This window comes from Equus przewalskii, chromosome 10 (assembly GCF_037783145.1).
Source record: "Equus przewalskii isolate Varuska chromosome 10, EquPr2, whole genome shotgun sequence".
NCBI classification, from domain to species: Eukaryota; Metazoa; Chordata; class Mammalia; order Perissodactyla; family Equidae; genus Equus; species Equus przewalskii.
In genome coordinates this window covers 49,117,436-49,135,392 of record NC_091840.1, presented here as the reverse complement: position 1 = coordinate 49,135,392, position 17,957 = coordinate 49,117,436, and the positions used below count along the sequence as shown (strand labels likewise).

Sequence of the window (17,957 nt, the reverse complement as noted above, 5' to 3'; positions counted from 1 at the left end):
ACAAACCTACTGGGCGAAGTTGAGCATTTCTTTGCAGTTCTTTTTGCCCTTGGAATGTGTCCCAGGTAAGGGTTTACAGTCTGGGTGCTGTGTTCACAAGTTACTTGAATTGATTTTTCTCTCTGTGGTTGTGTTATCAGTTTGATGTATGGGTAGCTCCATTTGTTTCTGTTTGTAGTATATTTTTGGATTTCTTTTTTGATTTACTTTTTCTTTTGAGCTTGCAACAGGTTCTTAAGTCAAAACTATAAAAATGCGTAAATACTCAGAAGTTTCATTTCCATTTGCTGTCCGGTTTACTGCGTTCCCATTCACTCCATACGTGATCATTTAAAGTTATTTTTTCTTTAGCCTTCTGTTGTTCTCTTTACAGAAATAGGCAAATATATACATATTCTTCTTCCCCTTCTTTCACATCCAAAAGGTAATGGGATGCTAACACTTTGTTGTAAATGGGTTGGAAGTGAGCATAAAGCGCAACTGATTTCAGTCTGAAGATATATAAAAGCCAGTAGAAGTAACCAGTTTATGCATGACCTCCCCTGCCTACTGGCAGCCTGTGTGTCTCAGGATGCAGTGATCACCTTCTCTGGGAAATGTTCTTGAACCCTGTCCCCTAATTAGGTTCCTCTTTGTCCTTCTGTCACTCCTGTGCCCATTCTCTGTCAAGCTCTGTGGTATGGGTGGATAATTTGGGGTTTGCTTGTCTTTCCCTCCACTGCACCATGAGCTTCTCCAGGGCGAAGTCTCTGTTTTTTTTCTCTGTATTCCCCATAGGCAGCAAAGTGCCTAGCATAGAGCAGTAGCTGCTAAATCAGTGTCGGATGAGTGAGTAATCTACATTTATGTATAGGTTTAAGTTAGATTACTTAGTACTAAAAATTAGCAGAAATTAAATACTTTTGCAGAATTTATCTTATACTCAAATCAGCTGGAATAACTTTCTACTGATACAGATTCATATGAAATACCTAAAATGTTTTATACATCAGCAATATTTTATACATCAGCAAGAAGAAAGAACATGTCCCATTTTAAGAATGAGCTATTTAAACTATTAAGTGAAATACAAGGGTATTTCCTAACCATCCATCCTCTTGATGACTTCCAATATTTGGGGTCCTTGGGCCATTCACAGTCTTCCTGAGCTTGAAGATATATATTTGTAGTGAAACAAGAAGACACCGCTTTTTGTTTCTTTCTATTTCCTATTGAATGCATGCTGTGAGGAAATAGGAGCTGTCTTGGTGTATGTGGTCTATTTGATGTCTTGATTGTGTCAGCCACTTCTACTGAGCGAAAGATACTGGTCCTTCTGTAGTCCAGGGATATGGGAGAAGAGAGTCAGTACTTGTAAGCTGTTGGTAGAAACAGTGGAGAATGAGCTCAGGTATTTGCTTCATTGCTTATCCCCTTGAATATATGTAAAGGCTGTCAATCAAAAAAATCTCTGAGCTGCTCTTTGTAAGTGTTACGGAGCTTAATCATGTCCACTCCATCCTCAGCCCTCATTTAGTTAGGCCTTGTTTTTCTCTGGCGCAGCTATCGGCAGATAGCATTTACCTTTCTGGCTGTGATTAGTGTCTGTTTCTATTTTAGGCGGTGCTGATGCAGTCACGGGAACAGGTTTCAGAGGAGCTGGTGAGGTTACAGAAAGATAATGACAGTCTTCAGGGAAAGCATAGCTTGCATGTGTCAATACAGCAAGCAGAAGACTTCATTCTCCCGGACTCTGTAGAGGTAACTGATTTTCCATATGATCAAGTATGTAAACAAGTATGTTTTCTGAAATGGCTACAAATTCTTTTTTAAAACAGGCTTTATTGAGATATAATTGACATACCAAATAATTCACCCATTTAAAGTGCACAGTTCAGTGATTTTTAGTATATTCTCAGATGTGTAGCCATCACCACAATCAATTTTAGAACATTTTCATCACTTCAAAAAGAAACTCCTTACCCTTTATTTCTCCACCCCACAACCTTAAGCAACTACTGATTTACTTACTGTCTGTAGATTGCCCTATTCTGGACTTTCACATGGATGGAATCATACAATTTTTAGTCTTTTGTGTCTGGCTTCTTTTACACAGCATACTGTTTTCAAGGTTCGTCCATGTTGTAGCATGCATCATGTACATCATTCCTTTTTTATGGCTGATTAATACTCCACTCTGTGGATATTTTGTTATCCATTTGTCTGTTGATGAATATGTGGGTGGTTTCCATTTTGGGGCTGTTATGAATAATGTTGCTGTAAACATTCGTGTACACGTTTTGGTGTGGACATATGTTTTTATTTCTGTTGGGTATAATTGCTGGGTCATATGAGAACTCCGTGTTTACTCATTTGACTCTCTACCTCTTCACCAACACGTGTAGTTATTTCACTTTTTGATTATAGCCATCCTAGTGGGTATGAAGTGGTATCTCAGTGTGGTTTTGATTTGTATTTCCCTAATGACTAATAATATTGAGCTTCTTTTCATGTGCTTATTGGCCATTTGTATATCTTACTTGGAGAAATGTCTATTCAGATCCTTTACTTACTTTTTTTATTTATTTATTTTATTTTTTGAGGAAGATTAGCCCTGAGCTAACTACTGCCAATCCTCCTCTTTTTGCTGAGGAAGACTGGCCCTGAGCTAACATCCGTGCCCATCTTCCTCTGCTTTATATGTGGGTTGCCTACCACAGCATGGCTTGCTGAGTGGTGCCATGTCCGCACCCGGGATCTGAACCGGCGAACCCTGGGCTGCCGAAGCAGAACGTTTGCACTTAACTGCTGTGCCACCGGGCTGGGCCCTACTGACTTTTAAATTGGGTTATTTGTTTTTTATCATTGAGTTTTAAGAGTTCTTTATAAATTCTAGATAAAAGTCCCTTTATCAGGTGTAAGTGATTTGCAGATATTTTCTCCCATTCTGTGGATTGTTTTTCTCTTTCTTGATGGTGTCCTTTGAAACACAAAAGTTTCTAATTTTGATAAAGTCCAATTTACCTATTTTTTTATTCTTTTGCTTATGCTTTTGCTGTCATATCTAAGAGTCCTTTGCCAAATTGAAGGTTGTCTGTAAGTTATTCTCGCAGGACCAGACTGAGAATGCACCAGAAATTAAATGCTGGAAGGGGTCGCCAGGCTGGCTCCTTGTGATGTTCCTGTGTCTATTTAGCAGTTAAAGGGTGTATCACATTCACCCTCCTTTCTGTCTCCCAGTAAGTTTCATGACACTTTTGGTCACTTCTGTTCTTCGGTGGTTGGGCGAACCTGGGCTACAAAACCAGCAGTCTCCCTGAGACATTCATAACCATCTCCTTAACTTTCTCCAACCTTTACACCCGTACATTTTTAAACCTTTCAGAATACAAAAAAAGATCGTTTTAGACCCGAGTAAGCCCTATATAAACAGTATAGGCAAAGATGAGATTTCTTAGAGCAATTTTCAAACAAAATAGAAAAATGTCACTCGTAAGATCCTTTTGTTCTTTTATTATTTAAAAAAAATGAAATTATAATTGTTAAATTATTTAAGAATCAAATATTACAGACATTTATAGTTTTTAAGTAACAGTTTTCCCTAAACTTACCCTGCAGATTCAGCCTCTAAATTTGAACCTCAGTTATTTTTTTCTTTTTTGCTGTATACACATCAGCATTACTGTTATTTTTCTTTTTATTTACTCATTTACAAGGGCTCCGCTGCCTACGCTGCCATCAGTTTCTTGCTATCTCCCTCCTCTGCCTCCCCTCCCCCAGCTGTGCCCTCAGCTCAGGTTACTGGCACTCGGGAGAGCACTCTCCTTTCTGGGCTGGTGACTGATCTCATCCAAGAGAAAGTTTGGGGACCTGTCTCCTTTTGCTGTCAGCATACCACTTTCCACTTCTGTTAAACTTTCTCTTTCGGCAGGAAAGATTGCTTTCTTCCATGTTCTCTAGAGACTTTTTATTTCTAGATTAAAAAAAATTCCAAGAATCCTTGAAGGCTGTAACCGTCTGGCCTGTAAGGCTTGGTTCTTCGAGCTGCTCCAGTAATAAATGTGAGGAAAATTGTCTAGGTACAGTTTTTCAGTTACCCTTTTTTACTGCTGTTCTTTAACTTATATACAGCACATTCGGTAGTTACCTGAGAATCTCAGTTTTTACTTTAGAGTTACTTTAGGGTATAATTGGGAGGATTTTTTTTTAAAAAGACAAGTAAAATTTAGGGAAAAAAATAAAATAAGATTTAAACTGAATTTATTATAGGAAAACAGTTGATCACCTTAGAAAGCTACTCTTTGCCATACTTGCCCCGGCCTAACATAGTACTTTGCTTGTGGTAGGTGTTCAATAAGTGTTGGAATGAATAATAAATTTTATCCTCTTAGAGGTCACACTTGCTTCTGAGTTTCAGTCATTTTGGTCCTCATCCCCTAACTCCCCTCAATTTAAGCGAGTTGAAGCTCCTGAGCTGTTCAGAGTGAATCTCACATTGTCATTCACTTAACATTTTAATTTTTCTGCTTAGGAAACAGTTTTGAGGGAAAAATACATAGTTCACAATACACATTCTTGGCTGGAAATGTCTTTTTTCTGTAACATACTGCGTGTTAACATGACGTGGCGCCTGCCCCTTGAAGCCCCGAGTGGATTGGAGTTCAAAGTTTTAATCTTTTAACTATTTAAGACAACATCTGAAATTCTGGTCGCAGAAGATCTTTAGCTTCTTTTGTTTATTTTCTTTCACTCTCCCAAACCCAGTAACCATTTGTTTCTTGAATCTAGGCGCTCCGGGAGTTGGTGTTAAAATACCGTGAGAACATCGTTAATGTGCAGACAGCAGCAGACCACGTGGAAGAAAAGCTGAAGGCTGAAATACTTTTCCTGAAGGAGCAGATTCAAGCCGAACAGTGTTTGAAAGAAAACCTTGAAGAAACCCTGCAGCTAGAAATAGAAAACTGCAAGGAAGAAATAGGTGAAGATAAAAGTGATATCGTTTAGAATTGCAGGCACTAGAAACTTTTCTTCTGATTAGAGAAAGTAATACATGGTCATGGAAAGTGAAAAACAGAAAAGTATAGGAAAGAATTAAGTAAAAGTCCATTTTTCCAGATGTTCTGGAAATATATCCAGTAATTGGGAATAAAAAACCCCAAAAAACCAAAAGCCTCATTGTATTTTAGCAGCTCTGCTGGCCTCTCTGTTCAGTCACTGCTGATAGGTAGGAAACTCAGTGCTTGGGCCAGACCAGCGGGGGACAGGATTAGATGGGTGGCATTTCCTTGCAGAACTTGGATGTGTCAGCACACTCCTGCTGGGAATCTCCCTCTTCCCCCAGCCCTTGCGGAGTTAGGTGTGGACATTCGATGGAGAGGTCGTTTGTGAGGTAGTATTCGTTCCTGTGGACTCTGCCTTTAGCCGAGCTTGGTTATGATGCTGATGGGTTGGGGATAATTTTGAGAAAGGGGTGCCATCCCCTGCCACACCCCCCCCCCCCCAGTTTAGTATGTATTTGACTCCTTTTATTCGATGAGATTGAGCTTTTGGTAGAAACGGATGTTTTAAGAAAAAAGTTTAAATGCAAAATAATCAATAAATGCTAACACCTCCATATTTTTTCCTTCTAGCTTCCATTTCTAGCCTAAAAGCTGAATTAGAAAGAATAAAAATAGAAAAAGGACAGGTGAGTTTCATGAGTTTCAAATTAATCCTATCAGCAACCAGCAGCTATTTATTGAATCCTACTGTGCTAGACCCCAGGAATAAAATATAGTTAGGATGGTCCCTGTCTTCAAGGAACTTCTTTCTAGTGGGAAAAAATATAGTGGGATAAGGGTATGATGCTGATAGAGGACATTTATTGAGAGTGTTCTCTGTCAGGCCGCGTGTTGCCTGGGGAGAAACAGCGAAGACTGAGGTGTGACTGCAGCCTCGAGTTTCCACTGTAGGGGGAGGCGGGCCAGGCGCCATTATGACGTGATATGCACTTAAAGCTACAGTAGAAATCTGTGCAGTTTTTACAAACAGGAGATGATGGCTGGCTTAGAGTCCTCTTCTCTTAGACAAATCGAGACCTTTGCCAGATGACCCCATTCAACTCCTTGGCCTCATTGTTCATTGACTCAGGGACCTCCACCTTGACCCAGCCCTTCCTTCTGTACTCTTGGCTGCACCTTGTACCACCTCTGACATCACACTCCAGCCTCACGTTCCCTGACTCCAATCTGCCGTCCTTCTGGCTCTTAATCACATAGGTTCATCTGTCTGACTGCCTCACTTAGACCTTCCCTTCCGTGAACTTTTCCTTTTCTCCCGGTTTGGCACCTTCCTCACGGCTTTGCTTTCTCTCCTTCCAAGGTGCATCCTGCATGGTGTGCCTCTTCAACTAGTCTCCCACCAACACCTGAAAATCCTGATTCCTTGTCTTCCTGCTGCCCTCACTTGACACTGCCCAACTCTAGACTGATCCTGGTGTCCACCTTCTCTGCCTCTGCCCTGGTGCCACTGGAGTGAAGGACCCTGCCTGCTCATGCCGCTGGTTGGGCCTCAAGTGCAGCTCAGTCAGCCTTCCGTTTGTCCTTGGTCGTCTCCCTTCTATTCAGACAGTCACCCCTCACCTGACCCCCTCACTCTTAGCAGACGCTGGTCTCGTACCCCCGTCATCAGCAGGATCACCTTCAGCCTCCTGGCTCCTCAGTTACGTGTTCTCTTTCTTTTCCTCCTAACCGTCTCTCTTCCTCGTTTCTTCAGAGAACATGATGACCTGTTTCTGACCCGTCTTCTATTGCTGCACGTGTGCTTCACCCGAGTCTCACGTCTTTGCCCGGCATCCTCAGTCCTCCCTCAGTCATGGGCCCTGAGCTGCTCCCTCTTTATGGGTCTTTTCCATTACACGTAAACACGCTCGGATGTTCCCCATGAAGAGGAGAAACCTTTCTCTTTGGACTGCACTTCTCTCTCAAGCTACCCATCTTCCTTCTCCCCTTGATGGTCAAGGTGCTTGAAAGAGTCGTCTCCACTGCCTGACCTCCTCAACCCACCACAGTCTGGCTTCTGCCTCCACTGTACTGTTGAGGTTGGGCTGGCAGAAACTGCGCCCTAAACGTGTCCCATCCTTTCCACTCCCAGTGCTGCTATTTAGGTTCAGACTTCACTTCTCACCCAGCTTATTGTAACAGCCTCATTTCTTTCCTTATCTCCAAAATGTATCCCATTCCAGTTCCTCTTCATAATGAAACCAAGGTGATCTTTAAAAATTAGAAACTTGAGGCTGGCCCAGTGGCGTGCTGGTTAAGTTCATGTACTCCAGCAGCCCAGGGTTCTCTGGTTTGGATCCTGGGCACGGACCTACACACTGCTCATCAAGCCACACTGTGGCAGTGTCCTACGTACAAAATAGAGGAAGATTGGCACAGATGTTAGCTCAGGGCCAATCTTCCTCACCAAAAAAAAAAAAATAATAATAATAATAATAATTATAAGCTTGATTGTGTCCCAGTCTGGTTAAAAAACCTCCAGTGGTTCCCTTTATCTCCAGGATCAAGTCCATATTCCTTAGCTCAGCTGGGGATGTCCTGCCTCACCACTGCTTCTCCAGCCTCAGCCTTCAAGGCCCCAGCACTCTGTGCTGTAGTGTAACAAGAACTCAGCACAGTTTCTGAAGGCATTTTTTTAATATGTTATCCGTTCCCCTTTTTGGGAGTATTGCTCTCCACCTTCTCCCCCTTCTAACCTTTTCCTTCCACTGTAAAATTTCTTGTCTTTGAAGGGTCAAATGTTACTTCTTCAAGGAAGCCCTTCCCAACCTTCCTGGAATTGATGCTTCTTCCTCCATGTTCACAGGCCATAATTTTTTACCTCTCTCTCTCCCTATTTCTCCATCCCCAGGCCTTAGAACATAGTAGGTGCCTAATAAATGTTTACTGAAAGAAACAAGAGGTCTTGAAGAATAAATAGGAGATCTGCAGAGACCAAAGGGCGGGAAGCGCGTTCAGCACAGTTGGCGGCCCTGAGAGCTGGGCCCGACCCTCAGGACGGTGCTCCAGGCAGTGCTGTGTCCTGCAGGGAGTTTTGGAGTTTCACCTTTTTCCTTCCTCATTTCACAGTTGGAGTCCACACTGAGAGAGAAGTCTCAGCAGCTTGAGAGCCTTCAGGAAATGAAAGTCACTTTGGAAGATGAGTTAAAGAAAGAGAGTGCTGCTAAGGTGATATTTTTGTTGGTAATTTAATAAAAAAGCAATGCTAAGAATGTAGGATCACATTGCTGCTTTGAATAGTGCCACCTTCCGAAAGGTGGCAAGACTCTGCAGAAAGCAAATGAAGCCACCTCGTTGGAGCTGGGTCAGATCTGCACACTGCCAGCCCTGGGGGCCTGTGTCGTGGGCCTCGCTGGCTTTTTAGGCATTGGGCGAAAAGGGCCGTGAACCAAACTCGGCACTGCGTGCAGCTAGAAGCGCTGCTTTCAAGGTGTCGTTCCGTTGACGGATCTGTCAGATATGCATTGAGCATGTTTGCTGCCTGAATTTGGATTAGTCCAGTTAGAATAAAAGTGCACGAGGCTCATTGTAGGGGAGGTTTCCCAGAAACGGTCTCGGTGAGCTGTGGGGTCAGACCTTGAAGTGTAAAGACACTGTGTCCGTGTTACTTGATAGTCTTTTGTTTTTAGAAAGGTTCCCACATGGTCCTGCTGAACTGTCTCTGTAAGGAAGATGGGAGATCGCCAGGGCTGCCTGGGGCATATTCCTTGAGACCTTTCCTGGCAGATGCTTGACGGTTGTGCCTGTCAGAGGAAATCCCCAAAGTTTCTCTCCCTCTTGCCGGGATAGCTGCTGATCTCAGCAGCTGCTTTTCCATGATTAATCACTGTCACCAGGCTGCTGGGGGTGGGGGTGAGGAGTCTGTGGCATGGGGTGGAGTGTGTGCAACGCTTGAGTTCATTTTTTATTCTGGCTTTCATATTCAATTCATTAGGACTCAGTTTTCATATTCAGTTCATTTTACGAGATCTCAGTAGCTTAGGCAACTTGCACCCTTGCCCTATAGTAAAGGGAGGACGACAGGATCTGGGACTATGATGGATACCCACCTTGCCTCTAGTTGGGAAACTGCAAGTTCCTAGATGTCCTCAGTGATGCTGACTTTTGGCTCTTTGGCATTAATCCTCATTCAAACTTGTATTTTTTAGGTTACCATTGAACAGCTAATGTTTGAAGAGAAGAACAAAGCTCAGAGGTTGCAGACAGAACTAGACGTCAGTGAACAAGTGCAGAGAGATTTTGTAAAGCTTTCTCAGACCCTACAGGTGAGGCATTTGGGGAGTGAAGCCCTAGACAGAGCGCCCAAGGCACTTGAGGGGGTCTTGGTACCCAGGAGCACTTGCCAGTCTCTGACTCGACCACTGACAACAGCTAGAGGGTTAGGGACTACGGCTGCCCCTGCTCCGGCCCCGCCTATCTGCGTGGGCATGCAAACCAGAAACCAGGTTTGTCCTTCAGACTTGTCCCCTTTTCCCTTTTCCTCTACCTTGCTGATCCTTAAAAGTAAAGTAGGAAGTCTTCAGCACACCACGTAAGGCCTGTTGCGACATTTTGTTCATCTCTCTGCCTTACATTTGTGTGCTCTAATGTTTCTTCACTACTTGTGGTTCCTTCTGCAGCACGGCATTCCCCGTGCTGAGCACCCTTGTCCTTTCTTTCAAGGCCCAGCTTAGCTTTTCCCTCTCCGTGGAACCCTCTCTAGGTCCCCAAGCTGGGCTATGCCTAAAGGTCACCCGCCATGCTGCCTTGGCACTTGATGAATGCCTGCAGTGACATTTAGCTAAAACTCTCTATAAACTTGTTCTTTTCCCTTCCCCAACTGAACTGTGGGTTCTCAGGGGTCAGGTCTCCTTCATCTCCATAACTCCAGACTTTACACTGGTCTGTTGCACGGCAGCTTTGGAGAACTGTTTTTTGAATTTAGTTGGTCTTGCTGCCTCCTTTGTTTGAAGTGACTCTTCTCTGGTGAGTTAATCTGTTCCAAGGCAGCGAAATCAAAGTAAACTCAGGAAAATCTAGGCAGGAGCCGCCTGCACTGATTTCACTGTATTGTGTCTCCAGGTGCAGTTAGAGCGGATCCGGCAAGCAGACTCCTTGGAGCGAATCCGCGCAATTCTGAACGATACCAAACTGACAGACATTAACCAGCTCCCTGAGACATGACACCCTCGTAGCAGGACTCTGGCCTGCACTTCGGGTTTTTAACTCATCTTTAGAGCAACATTAATTATTATTTAACTCTTAACTGAAGAAGTCACAAAAAAAAGAAGACTGGAGAAATGCTTACTTCTAGTGGGAGAAGACTGCAGCACAGGAACAGCAAACAGCTGGGGTCATTTGCAGCACAAAGACCTTGCAACTGGGAACACTAACCGACTCCATACTGATTCCATCGGGTGTGGGATCAGATTTGGGGATGGAGAAAGTGCTGTTTCCTTGCCTGCTTTATCCAGCATTTCCCTACCCAAAACACCATCCCAATAGTGTTTGGAATTACATTTTCTGTTCATAGATACTGGAAGAGAGAGTTTTCTTTTCCTCTTGTCTAGAGTTCATCAGTAACAGTATTCAGCTAGCAGACAGTTATAGTATGCTGTATGAATATTTTATATTAAAATATGAAGTTTGAGAGCAGGCCATTGGCTAGTGACTGTATTTCCTAGGTCAGTGCTCTTTTTTTTACATTTTATCTTGTGTTGGAGGACCCTAAATGCTACTGAAACTTGCCTGGGACTGAGACGGTGGCAAACAAAACCCGTTCAAGAACTAAATTAATTGTGAGAATTTGGAAACTGGCTGGGGCTGTATGTGGTAGAAACTGAGGTTAAAGGAAAAGCACAAGAAACTGTTTGGAAGCACTTTTTCTGCTACCTGGATGAGTTTCATGGGCCCACAGGTACCAGGATAAAGCTGAACTGGCACCATCTACCCTTTTGACAACTGTTTTAGTTTAGTTATTGGATCGGTGGAAAAAATAATATTAATGAAACAAGCTATGTCTGGCAACATCTAGTATAAATTTATACATCTGCTACTTACTTTCAACTCAAATCAGTGGGCCTGAGTACTGTTTGTTTCAAGTGTCAAACATAAAAATGGTGATAACTAGGTTTGACAGATACCTATTTTGTAATTTTCTTTTCTAATTTAGACCTGGAGTGTGATAATGCTTATGGTGAAGTTGGGGAAAATCCAGTTAGTATGTTCGTCAGTTTGGGAATCTGCTTTGTCTTTTCTGTGAGGTTAGATTCCTTTCCTACGTGGAGAAAGCTTCCGTGAACAAGTTGTCTTTGCCGTAGCTTTAGGAAGCGCTGCAGAAAGCACAAAGGATGGATTCGTGGTCGCCCTTTACCTACCGCAGCGTTGTTAGCCAGTGGAAGGCTACTCTGTTCATCACACAGACGGTGCCAAAGTCAAACTGTTTTCAAATAATTGTTGTGATTGGTGTTGCAGAACGGCAGGGTACTTAAAGGAACCTTGTGGTAATCAAGTGGATTAAGTAGATTGGCTCACGTAAAGCCGCCATCAATTTACAGTTTAAAGTAAATTGTCTTTGTTATAAGTGAAGTGATTATGGACTAGCCCTAAAGATCTTTACTTCTGTCCTCCATAGGACAAGATAAAGACTACACATCTCATTTCTTGGGTTATTGTTGTAGTTTTGCATTCGTGATTATGAATTTAAAAGTAAATACTAATTATGGAAATAGTGTTATCTGGGCTTGCCATGCATGAAACATTGTTTTAATGGTTTAAAGTCCCTTTGTATAAAGTGCTACTTGGTTTAGATAAAGGAAACATCCTCATTGACTCACAGGGAATTTTATCAATTCCAAAATGCAATCAGTTTAAATTATGTGTGTTAAGACTGGTCCCTTGGATAAGCTCCAAGCTAATTTGTCTCGGATTATTAAAATTGGCATCATAAATCAGGATGGGTAATTCCTAATTTTTCTGAACTACAAGTCCAGGGAACTGCTCTGCTGGGACCGGGCACTTTGCAGGTGTTTTTCTCCATGAGCTGGTCCTGGGCCAGTGGGATCATGATTAGGAACTGTTAGCGGTCTCTGCGGCGGCAGGTGCAAACTGTTGGACCCCACTTTGTTGAGGAAAATGCCTAGAAAAACCCAGGCTGAGACTCTAGGTTTTGTTAATGTGTTTCTGGTATGAAACGATTATGACACTCACCTGGTAGGAACCTTCTTTAAACTGGGTTTTCTTATGGGGAAACTGATTTAGAAGGGAGGATTTAGCCCGTCTAACAGAAGATCATTGGCTTTCACGAGTGTTCCTGTGCTTGTATTCAGTCTGTACACACGTTCTCACGCATGTCTAACTGATTGACCTCTGACCTGTAACCTACCTTACCATGTGGCTTTTAACTGGCAGTCACTCAGCCATTTCTAGGCAAGGATGGTATTACCTTTCAGAACTCCTATTGGCGGGTATAAAAAGATTACCTAAAGCTAACTGAGGACAGAACCAGGTACTGCATACCAAGTTATTTGTTTCCTTCTCCCTTTGAGGTCCTGCACATGCTCCTCGTACCCATTGAGTAACGCGCATCAGGACACAAGAGCACAGCCAAAGTCAGCTCTGAAAGGTAACCCTGCCTGTCAAGGAAGTGAGCCAGCAGTGGCCTTGCTTGTGGATCCTGAGCGCGGCTCGGAGCAGATTTCAGGTGTAACCGTTTGTTAACTGTACTGAAGGCGTGTCCTTAAGAAGAAAATGTTCAAATTAAAAAAGCTGCTGCCTAGTATACTGTGTGGCCTTTTCCTTTGAAGCCTAGGGTTCTGTCCCTCTTCAGAGTCATATTTCTGGCACCAAAGGCAGCTCTTGCTCTTGTTCAGATATGGAGAACACTCAGTAGGGTGCATGCAGACCTGGCAGTGTGCCGCTGAAAGTCTCAGGCCTTTTTTCTTCATCCCAGGCCCTTGCTGAATACAGGCACAGACTTGAGCTTGTATATATAAACACATTCCGATTTTTAAATAAAAGTATTTATTCAATAACTATAAAACAAGTAAAATATAAAAAATGATGAACAGCCACACCAAAGTTCATCCAAAATGGCCCTTTATAAATTAGATAATGCTGCCTGTTAGTTTTACACCATGAGTTTAAGCCTTCACTTGTGTTAACTTCAGGCGTGGCTCCTCTGCTGGCGGGGTCAGAAGTTTACATGGTTGCGGATATCGTTAATTTGCTTCACCATTTCTCGTATGTGTTCACCCCTGTAAAATCATAAAGTCGCTCACTTTGGGGAATAAAACAAATGAATAAGTCATTAATCTTCTTAAGAATTATCTTAGAAGTACTTTACTAAAGTTACAGCTTAAGGTGTCAGATGGATAGTAATGGTGTTTACTGTTTATTTAAGGTTAGTGGCGGCAAACCGTGGTGCACCTGCTCGAAATACTTATGAACATATTCACTGGGGAATACCTTGCCCACACAACAGAGTCAGATTACAGAAAGGCATCATTTGTGATCCTCCCACTATATTCACCTCTTAAGTCCCTATCATAGGGTTCCCGTTGCAGTAATTGACATACAAATGCCAAGTAGCTGTATCTGGGCAGAGAAGGGGATTGTGGCATATTTTCAAGGAAAAACTACCTCACACTAACGGCCGACGGGTAGTGATACTCACTCCTCCCTCAGGATGGACTGAATGCACTTCCGCTGGTAGGCACTGAGAGCAATGGTGGGTTTGTGAGGACTCAGTACTTTTTCCATCTTGCGCTGTTGATAGTCTTTTTTCATAGTAACCTTAAATACCAAACAACATAGACATTTTGGCTATGGTTTGCTACACATATTCATGGTATCTATTTTAGTCTCTCTGTACATTTTATAAAATTATTTTCTGTAGAACACTTAAGAAAAGCAGTACCAAGTTGAGCCCCCTTGCATCCACTCCTACCTGTTTGATGGCATTGCCCAGATGTCGAAGTTGATCGGGTATCAGCTGTAACTCTCTCTTCATGTCTCTCTCACTGTCAGAGAGAACTGGGAGCCGGGAGTGGAAACTGTGAAGCACCTTTTTCATCCTTTAGAAAAGGTAAACACCCCTCAGCTTAAGAGCTCTGGCGCTGAAGAGAAACAGCCATAACTGAAGCTCCTCATTTGCGAATCTGGTGTCTGAAGGAGGCCCCACAGGACAGGTTAGGGGACAGCATCCCCACGCTGTCTTCCCTCACGTCCCTCAGAGGAGAGGCAGGGGCATCAGTTCAGTTCTGGAGACATGGCAGCACTTGCTCTAGGCCCATTTCCTTAGTAACACTTAATGCCTGAGTAGGGAACTGAGTGTTACACAGCTCACTGACCTGTTCATGATATCTTCTTGCTTTTCCTTGGCTTCCTCATATTTGTCAGCTAAGCGCTCAGCCATTTCCCGTAGACTTTTCCTAATGCCGTAAAAACACAAGAGACTCTTGGGGTCCGCCTTGACGGTAAGCCAGCCAGTGCACTTCAGCTTCTTAGGGTGAGGCACACCCTGAGAGCTCAGTCTCACTCAACTATTGGTTTTTTCCCTCCCTAGTTTTGGTACTTACCTCTCCTCTCGACAATAATTGAGATCTTCTAGTTGTTTCTTTTTTTGGTCACATAATAATTTGACCCTTCAAGAGCAAAAAGAAATGAAATTTAATCAGAAGCCAGGTCTGGGCCATTGCAGAGTGTCAGCTACCAGCCAGGGACTGATGGTATGTGCACAAAGGCCGTCCCACCTCCGCTGGATCTCCTCCTTTGCCAGGTCCTGTTTAAGGATGTACTGTTCTCGGAACACCTGGGTGGCTCTGCTGATAAGCTGAAGACATTCTTCAGGAGGAGGGGCCGTATCTTTTTCAGATGATCTTTAAAAAAACATTTCTACCATTACTTTCCTTAGCCGAGTAAAACAAGTGACAACAGACTCAAGTCATGGCTGCTTTTTTCCCTTCTTTTTACACTTCCTGTTTATCATTCTCAAGGACTATCTACATCTATCTCTCCCCTCCTCCTATTCACGACCTGGTTAAATATGCCCTAAGGTTATTCCAACTCCAAGACAGTAAAATGTCTATGAAGTTGAACAGCTGAGGACAGAAAGGATGAACAGTAATTATGAAAATAGAGAAGGGAAGCAGTTCTTAAAACCTATATGCCCCAAATCCCATACTTCAAAAATGCTGGATTTGCAACACTACGTTGCAAAATGCTTCTAATATGCTTTTCAAAGGAGTCCGGGGTTTCCGCCAGAATACGGAGGGGAGACTCCGCCACTTCAACATCCTCTCGGGTACAGAGCAGAGGAGGAGATGCTGGATGGACGGTGCTTCTGCAAGAGAAATGAATAACGCCCATCATGGAGTTATTTACTGTATCACAGGAGGGCATAAGCCACACTGAGGCAGAACTTTGAGGATGTAAGAAACTATAAAGTGTTACTTGTATAAAAGTACAAGAATGCATGCTTTCTGCCTTGAAGAGGTCACCTTGGGAAGCTATCCTCTTACTCTACCAATGCTGCCATTTGTCAAAGCATTTTGGACTCTGCCACTTCAGAGTCTTTTTGAATAAATTAAGGCAGCACAAAAATAAAAATTTGTCATGGACTCTATTTTAGAAAGGACTTGAGAGCCTGTTCTAAGTCAGAGTCACAAACATAAAGAAATCACTAATTTCCTAGGTAATAAATTGAGCAAAGCGAATATTCAGCCAGATAACTACTGTATATACCATGTTTGCTCCATATAACTTGATTTCTAAAAATTACATCCACTTAAATATTACACATAGTCACAATGGCAAGTGTAGAAAGCTTGAAAGATTTCAAACTTCAACAGCATGGAGACTGACTTTGAACGCCACAATTCAAATCTGGGAGTTTGTTAAACAATAACATTGCTTTATAAACAACTTGTATTTCCGGGAGTTGGCAGAAACATGATTTGAAGGTATCTAGATAACCAACATTTAAGAGTTTTTTTCCTTTGGGATTCATGCTTTTATTGTGAAGTAACCTAGTGTGACTAGGCCTTATTTTACTAAAGGTAGGATGGGTTTTTTAAAAATAGGCTGAGGCCACAGGCAAAAAGGCAATTTTTTTTCAGTGAGTTTTACTACTTTTGTTTAGTCTTGCTAGAGTTTTTAGTCTCATTTAGTGTAAATAACACAAAATTGATAGTGAATTACTTTCCTTTCCAAATGGTATAACTTGTCAGTCTTTAAAGAGAATGGAAACGTCTCAGCACAGTAAGTTAACGGCAATATTTTGCCCTGTGTCAGTGTCTAGAAGCACATGCCTGGAACTGACACCCAGAGCCTGGGGGAATCTAGTGTTCAACACTCAGCTCGCTCCTTAGGGACTCCTGTCCCTGCATTTATAACACTCAGAGTGACTTTCCAGGGCTGTTGAAAAAGAAAGATGGTGCTTATAGCTTAATATGAGTTCCTTAAGGGGAACGAGGATTCTGAGTTCAGCTATCTACCCCCTTTCTTCCAGAGCTTCCCTATTCTGTGATGTCCCTCTGAGGCTAGCAGAGATAGAAATGAGCAGCGTGAGTGTGGACCCTGGAGTCAGAGCCCGGGGTCTGCAGCCCAGCTCGATGTACAGCTGGGACTTCAGCGCCTGCTCAGCCTCTCTAGCCCTGTTTCCTCTTCTACAAAATGGGGACAACGGTGCTGTACAGGGTTGCTCTGATTACAGGAGGTAATGCAGGTAAACAGCTTACTTCTGAGCCTGGCACATAGTTAGAGCTTGATAGTCATTAAATCTAATTCATATTAATAATGGAGTTCGTTACTTTACTATTCTTTTCTACTTTCAAGTAAAGCTCTCGATTTTCATCTGGCTGAAGGAGATGCCAGAAATCACAGCTGAAATAAATCCTTCCAGAGATGGCAGGAACAACAGAAATATCTACCCTTCCAACCCTCAAGTCAGAAGCCAAAGCATAAACCATGTATCTTCAAGCCGGTTACCAAGGGCATTTTCCCAGCATAGATTTTGCAGAATTAACAAAAGCTGTGTGGAGAACACAAAACGGGACGCACAATAAAGGCCTCAGGAGACATTCGTAGTTACTGGTGACGCAGACCATCGTGGGCCCCAGAATGTCAGGGACGATCCAGAATCCTCGAATTGGAGCTGGCTGCCTGGAAAACACACGCCACAATTAAATTACAAAGCAGCAGATGCAATGGATCCAAAAGCAAAGAGATGGCTGAGGTTGGTGGCCTTGCAGGCCCGAGCCAGCAGCTGCCAGGGACCGCTGTCAGTACAGTAACCTCAAAGGTGGGGTCTTGGGAACCTGTACTACCTACAGCTCTGTTCAGTTTGAAACAAGCTGTCACTTCCCAGTCTGGAGGCCATTTGACTTATACGCCACTCAGGAACCCACAGCCTCAAGGCACTCACTGTAATCTCAGCAGTTACCTGGATGCGATGAGGTTCCTGCTTGACGTGTCTTTCTCCCCAGTGCGGCAGCCCCCGCTGCCTCTGGATGCCTCGCCCCGCGCCCAGGCCACATGCAGTACTCAGACACTGACCAACAGGCCTTCAGAGTCTGTCTCACATCAAGAAGTCCATGCAGCCTAGCACCTGCGTCACAGGACGTAATTTACTGTGCAGGGCATGCATCTCCCTCTCAAGCTCAGTTCTCATTTCACTAAAGAAAGTGAAAATTGAGGACCTCAGACAGGAAGTGTCTTTCTTGCCAACATGCCGCTCTCCACCCCACGTGCCACCGCATCTCCATCCCCGGATTGTTGACACCATCTCCTCTCACCTCTTCTGAGGATTGCTCCATCAACTCTCGTTTCAAAATCTCTCCATATGAACAAGCTCATAGGTCTTCCATTCGAAACCCTCTCCACCATAATTTCAATCTCAGCCTGTTCTTCCTCTCCTTCCTTTAGAACCAGCGGTTTTTAAACAGTAGCCTACAATACTAT

At 43.2% G+C, this 17,957-nt stretch overlaps 2 protein-coding genes across 5 annotated transcripts in view; one reads left to right on the top strand and one right to left on the bottom strand.

Moving 5' to 3' along the window:
• Nucleotides 1-12,777, top strand: part of RABEP1 (rabaptin, RAB GTPase binding effector protein 1) — a 104,377-nt gene extending 91,600 nt beyond the window's left edge. For both annotated transcript variants that reach the window (XM_070563085.1, XM_070563084.1), the window contains 6 exons: nucleotides 1,600-1,740; nucleotides 4,768-4,957; nucleotides 5,610-5,665; nucleotides 8,088-8,186; nucleotides 9,167-9,283; nucleotides 10,080-12,777. In XM_070563085.1, the coding sequence (XP_070419186.1) occupies nucleotides 1,600-1,740; nucleotides 4,768-4,957; nucleotides 5,610-5,665; nucleotides 8,088-8,186; nucleotides 9,167-9,283; nucleotides 10,080-10,181 (705 nt within the window). In that variant the 3' untranslated portion in view covers nucleotides 10,182-12,777. The remainder of the gene's footprint in view (nucleotides 1-1,599; nucleotides 1,741-4,767; nucleotides 4,958-5,609; nucleotides 5,666-8,087; nucleotides 8,187-9,166; nucleotides 9,284-10,079) is intronic.
• Nucleotides 12,778-13,002: 225 nt separating this feature from the next.
• Nucleotides 13,003-17,957, bottom strand: part of NUP88 (nucleoporin 88) — a 28,967-nt gene continuing 24,012 nt past the window's right edge. Inside the window, exons 10-17 of one of the 3 annotated variants that reach the window (XM_008535599.2) lie at nucleotides 17,058-17,159; nucleotides 15,181-15,339; nucleotides 14,750-14,875; nucleotides 14,576-14,641; nucleotides 14,348-14,428; nucleotides 13,945-14,071; nucleotides 13,672-13,790; nucleotides 13,003-13,252 (exon numbers count right to left, since the gene is read on the bottom strand). In XM_008535599.2, the coding sequence (XP_008533821.2) occupies nucleotides 13,189-13,252; nucleotides 13,672-13,790; nucleotides 13,945-14,071; nucleotides 14,348-14,428; nucleotides 14,576-14,641; nucleotides 14,750-14,875; nucleotides 15,181-15,339; nucleotides 17,058-17,159 (844 nt within the window). In that variant the 3' untranslated portion in view covers nucleotides 13,003-13,188. Of the gene's footprint in view, nucleotides 13,276-13,671; nucleotides 13,791-13,944; nucleotides 14,072-14,347; nucleotides 14,429-14,575; nucleotides 14,642-14,749; nucleotides 14,876-15,180; nucleotides 15,340-17,057; nucleotides 17,160-17,957 lie in introns of all 3 variants that reach the window. The other 2 variants (XM_008535600.2, XM_070563087.1) reach the window with 2 other exon arrangements.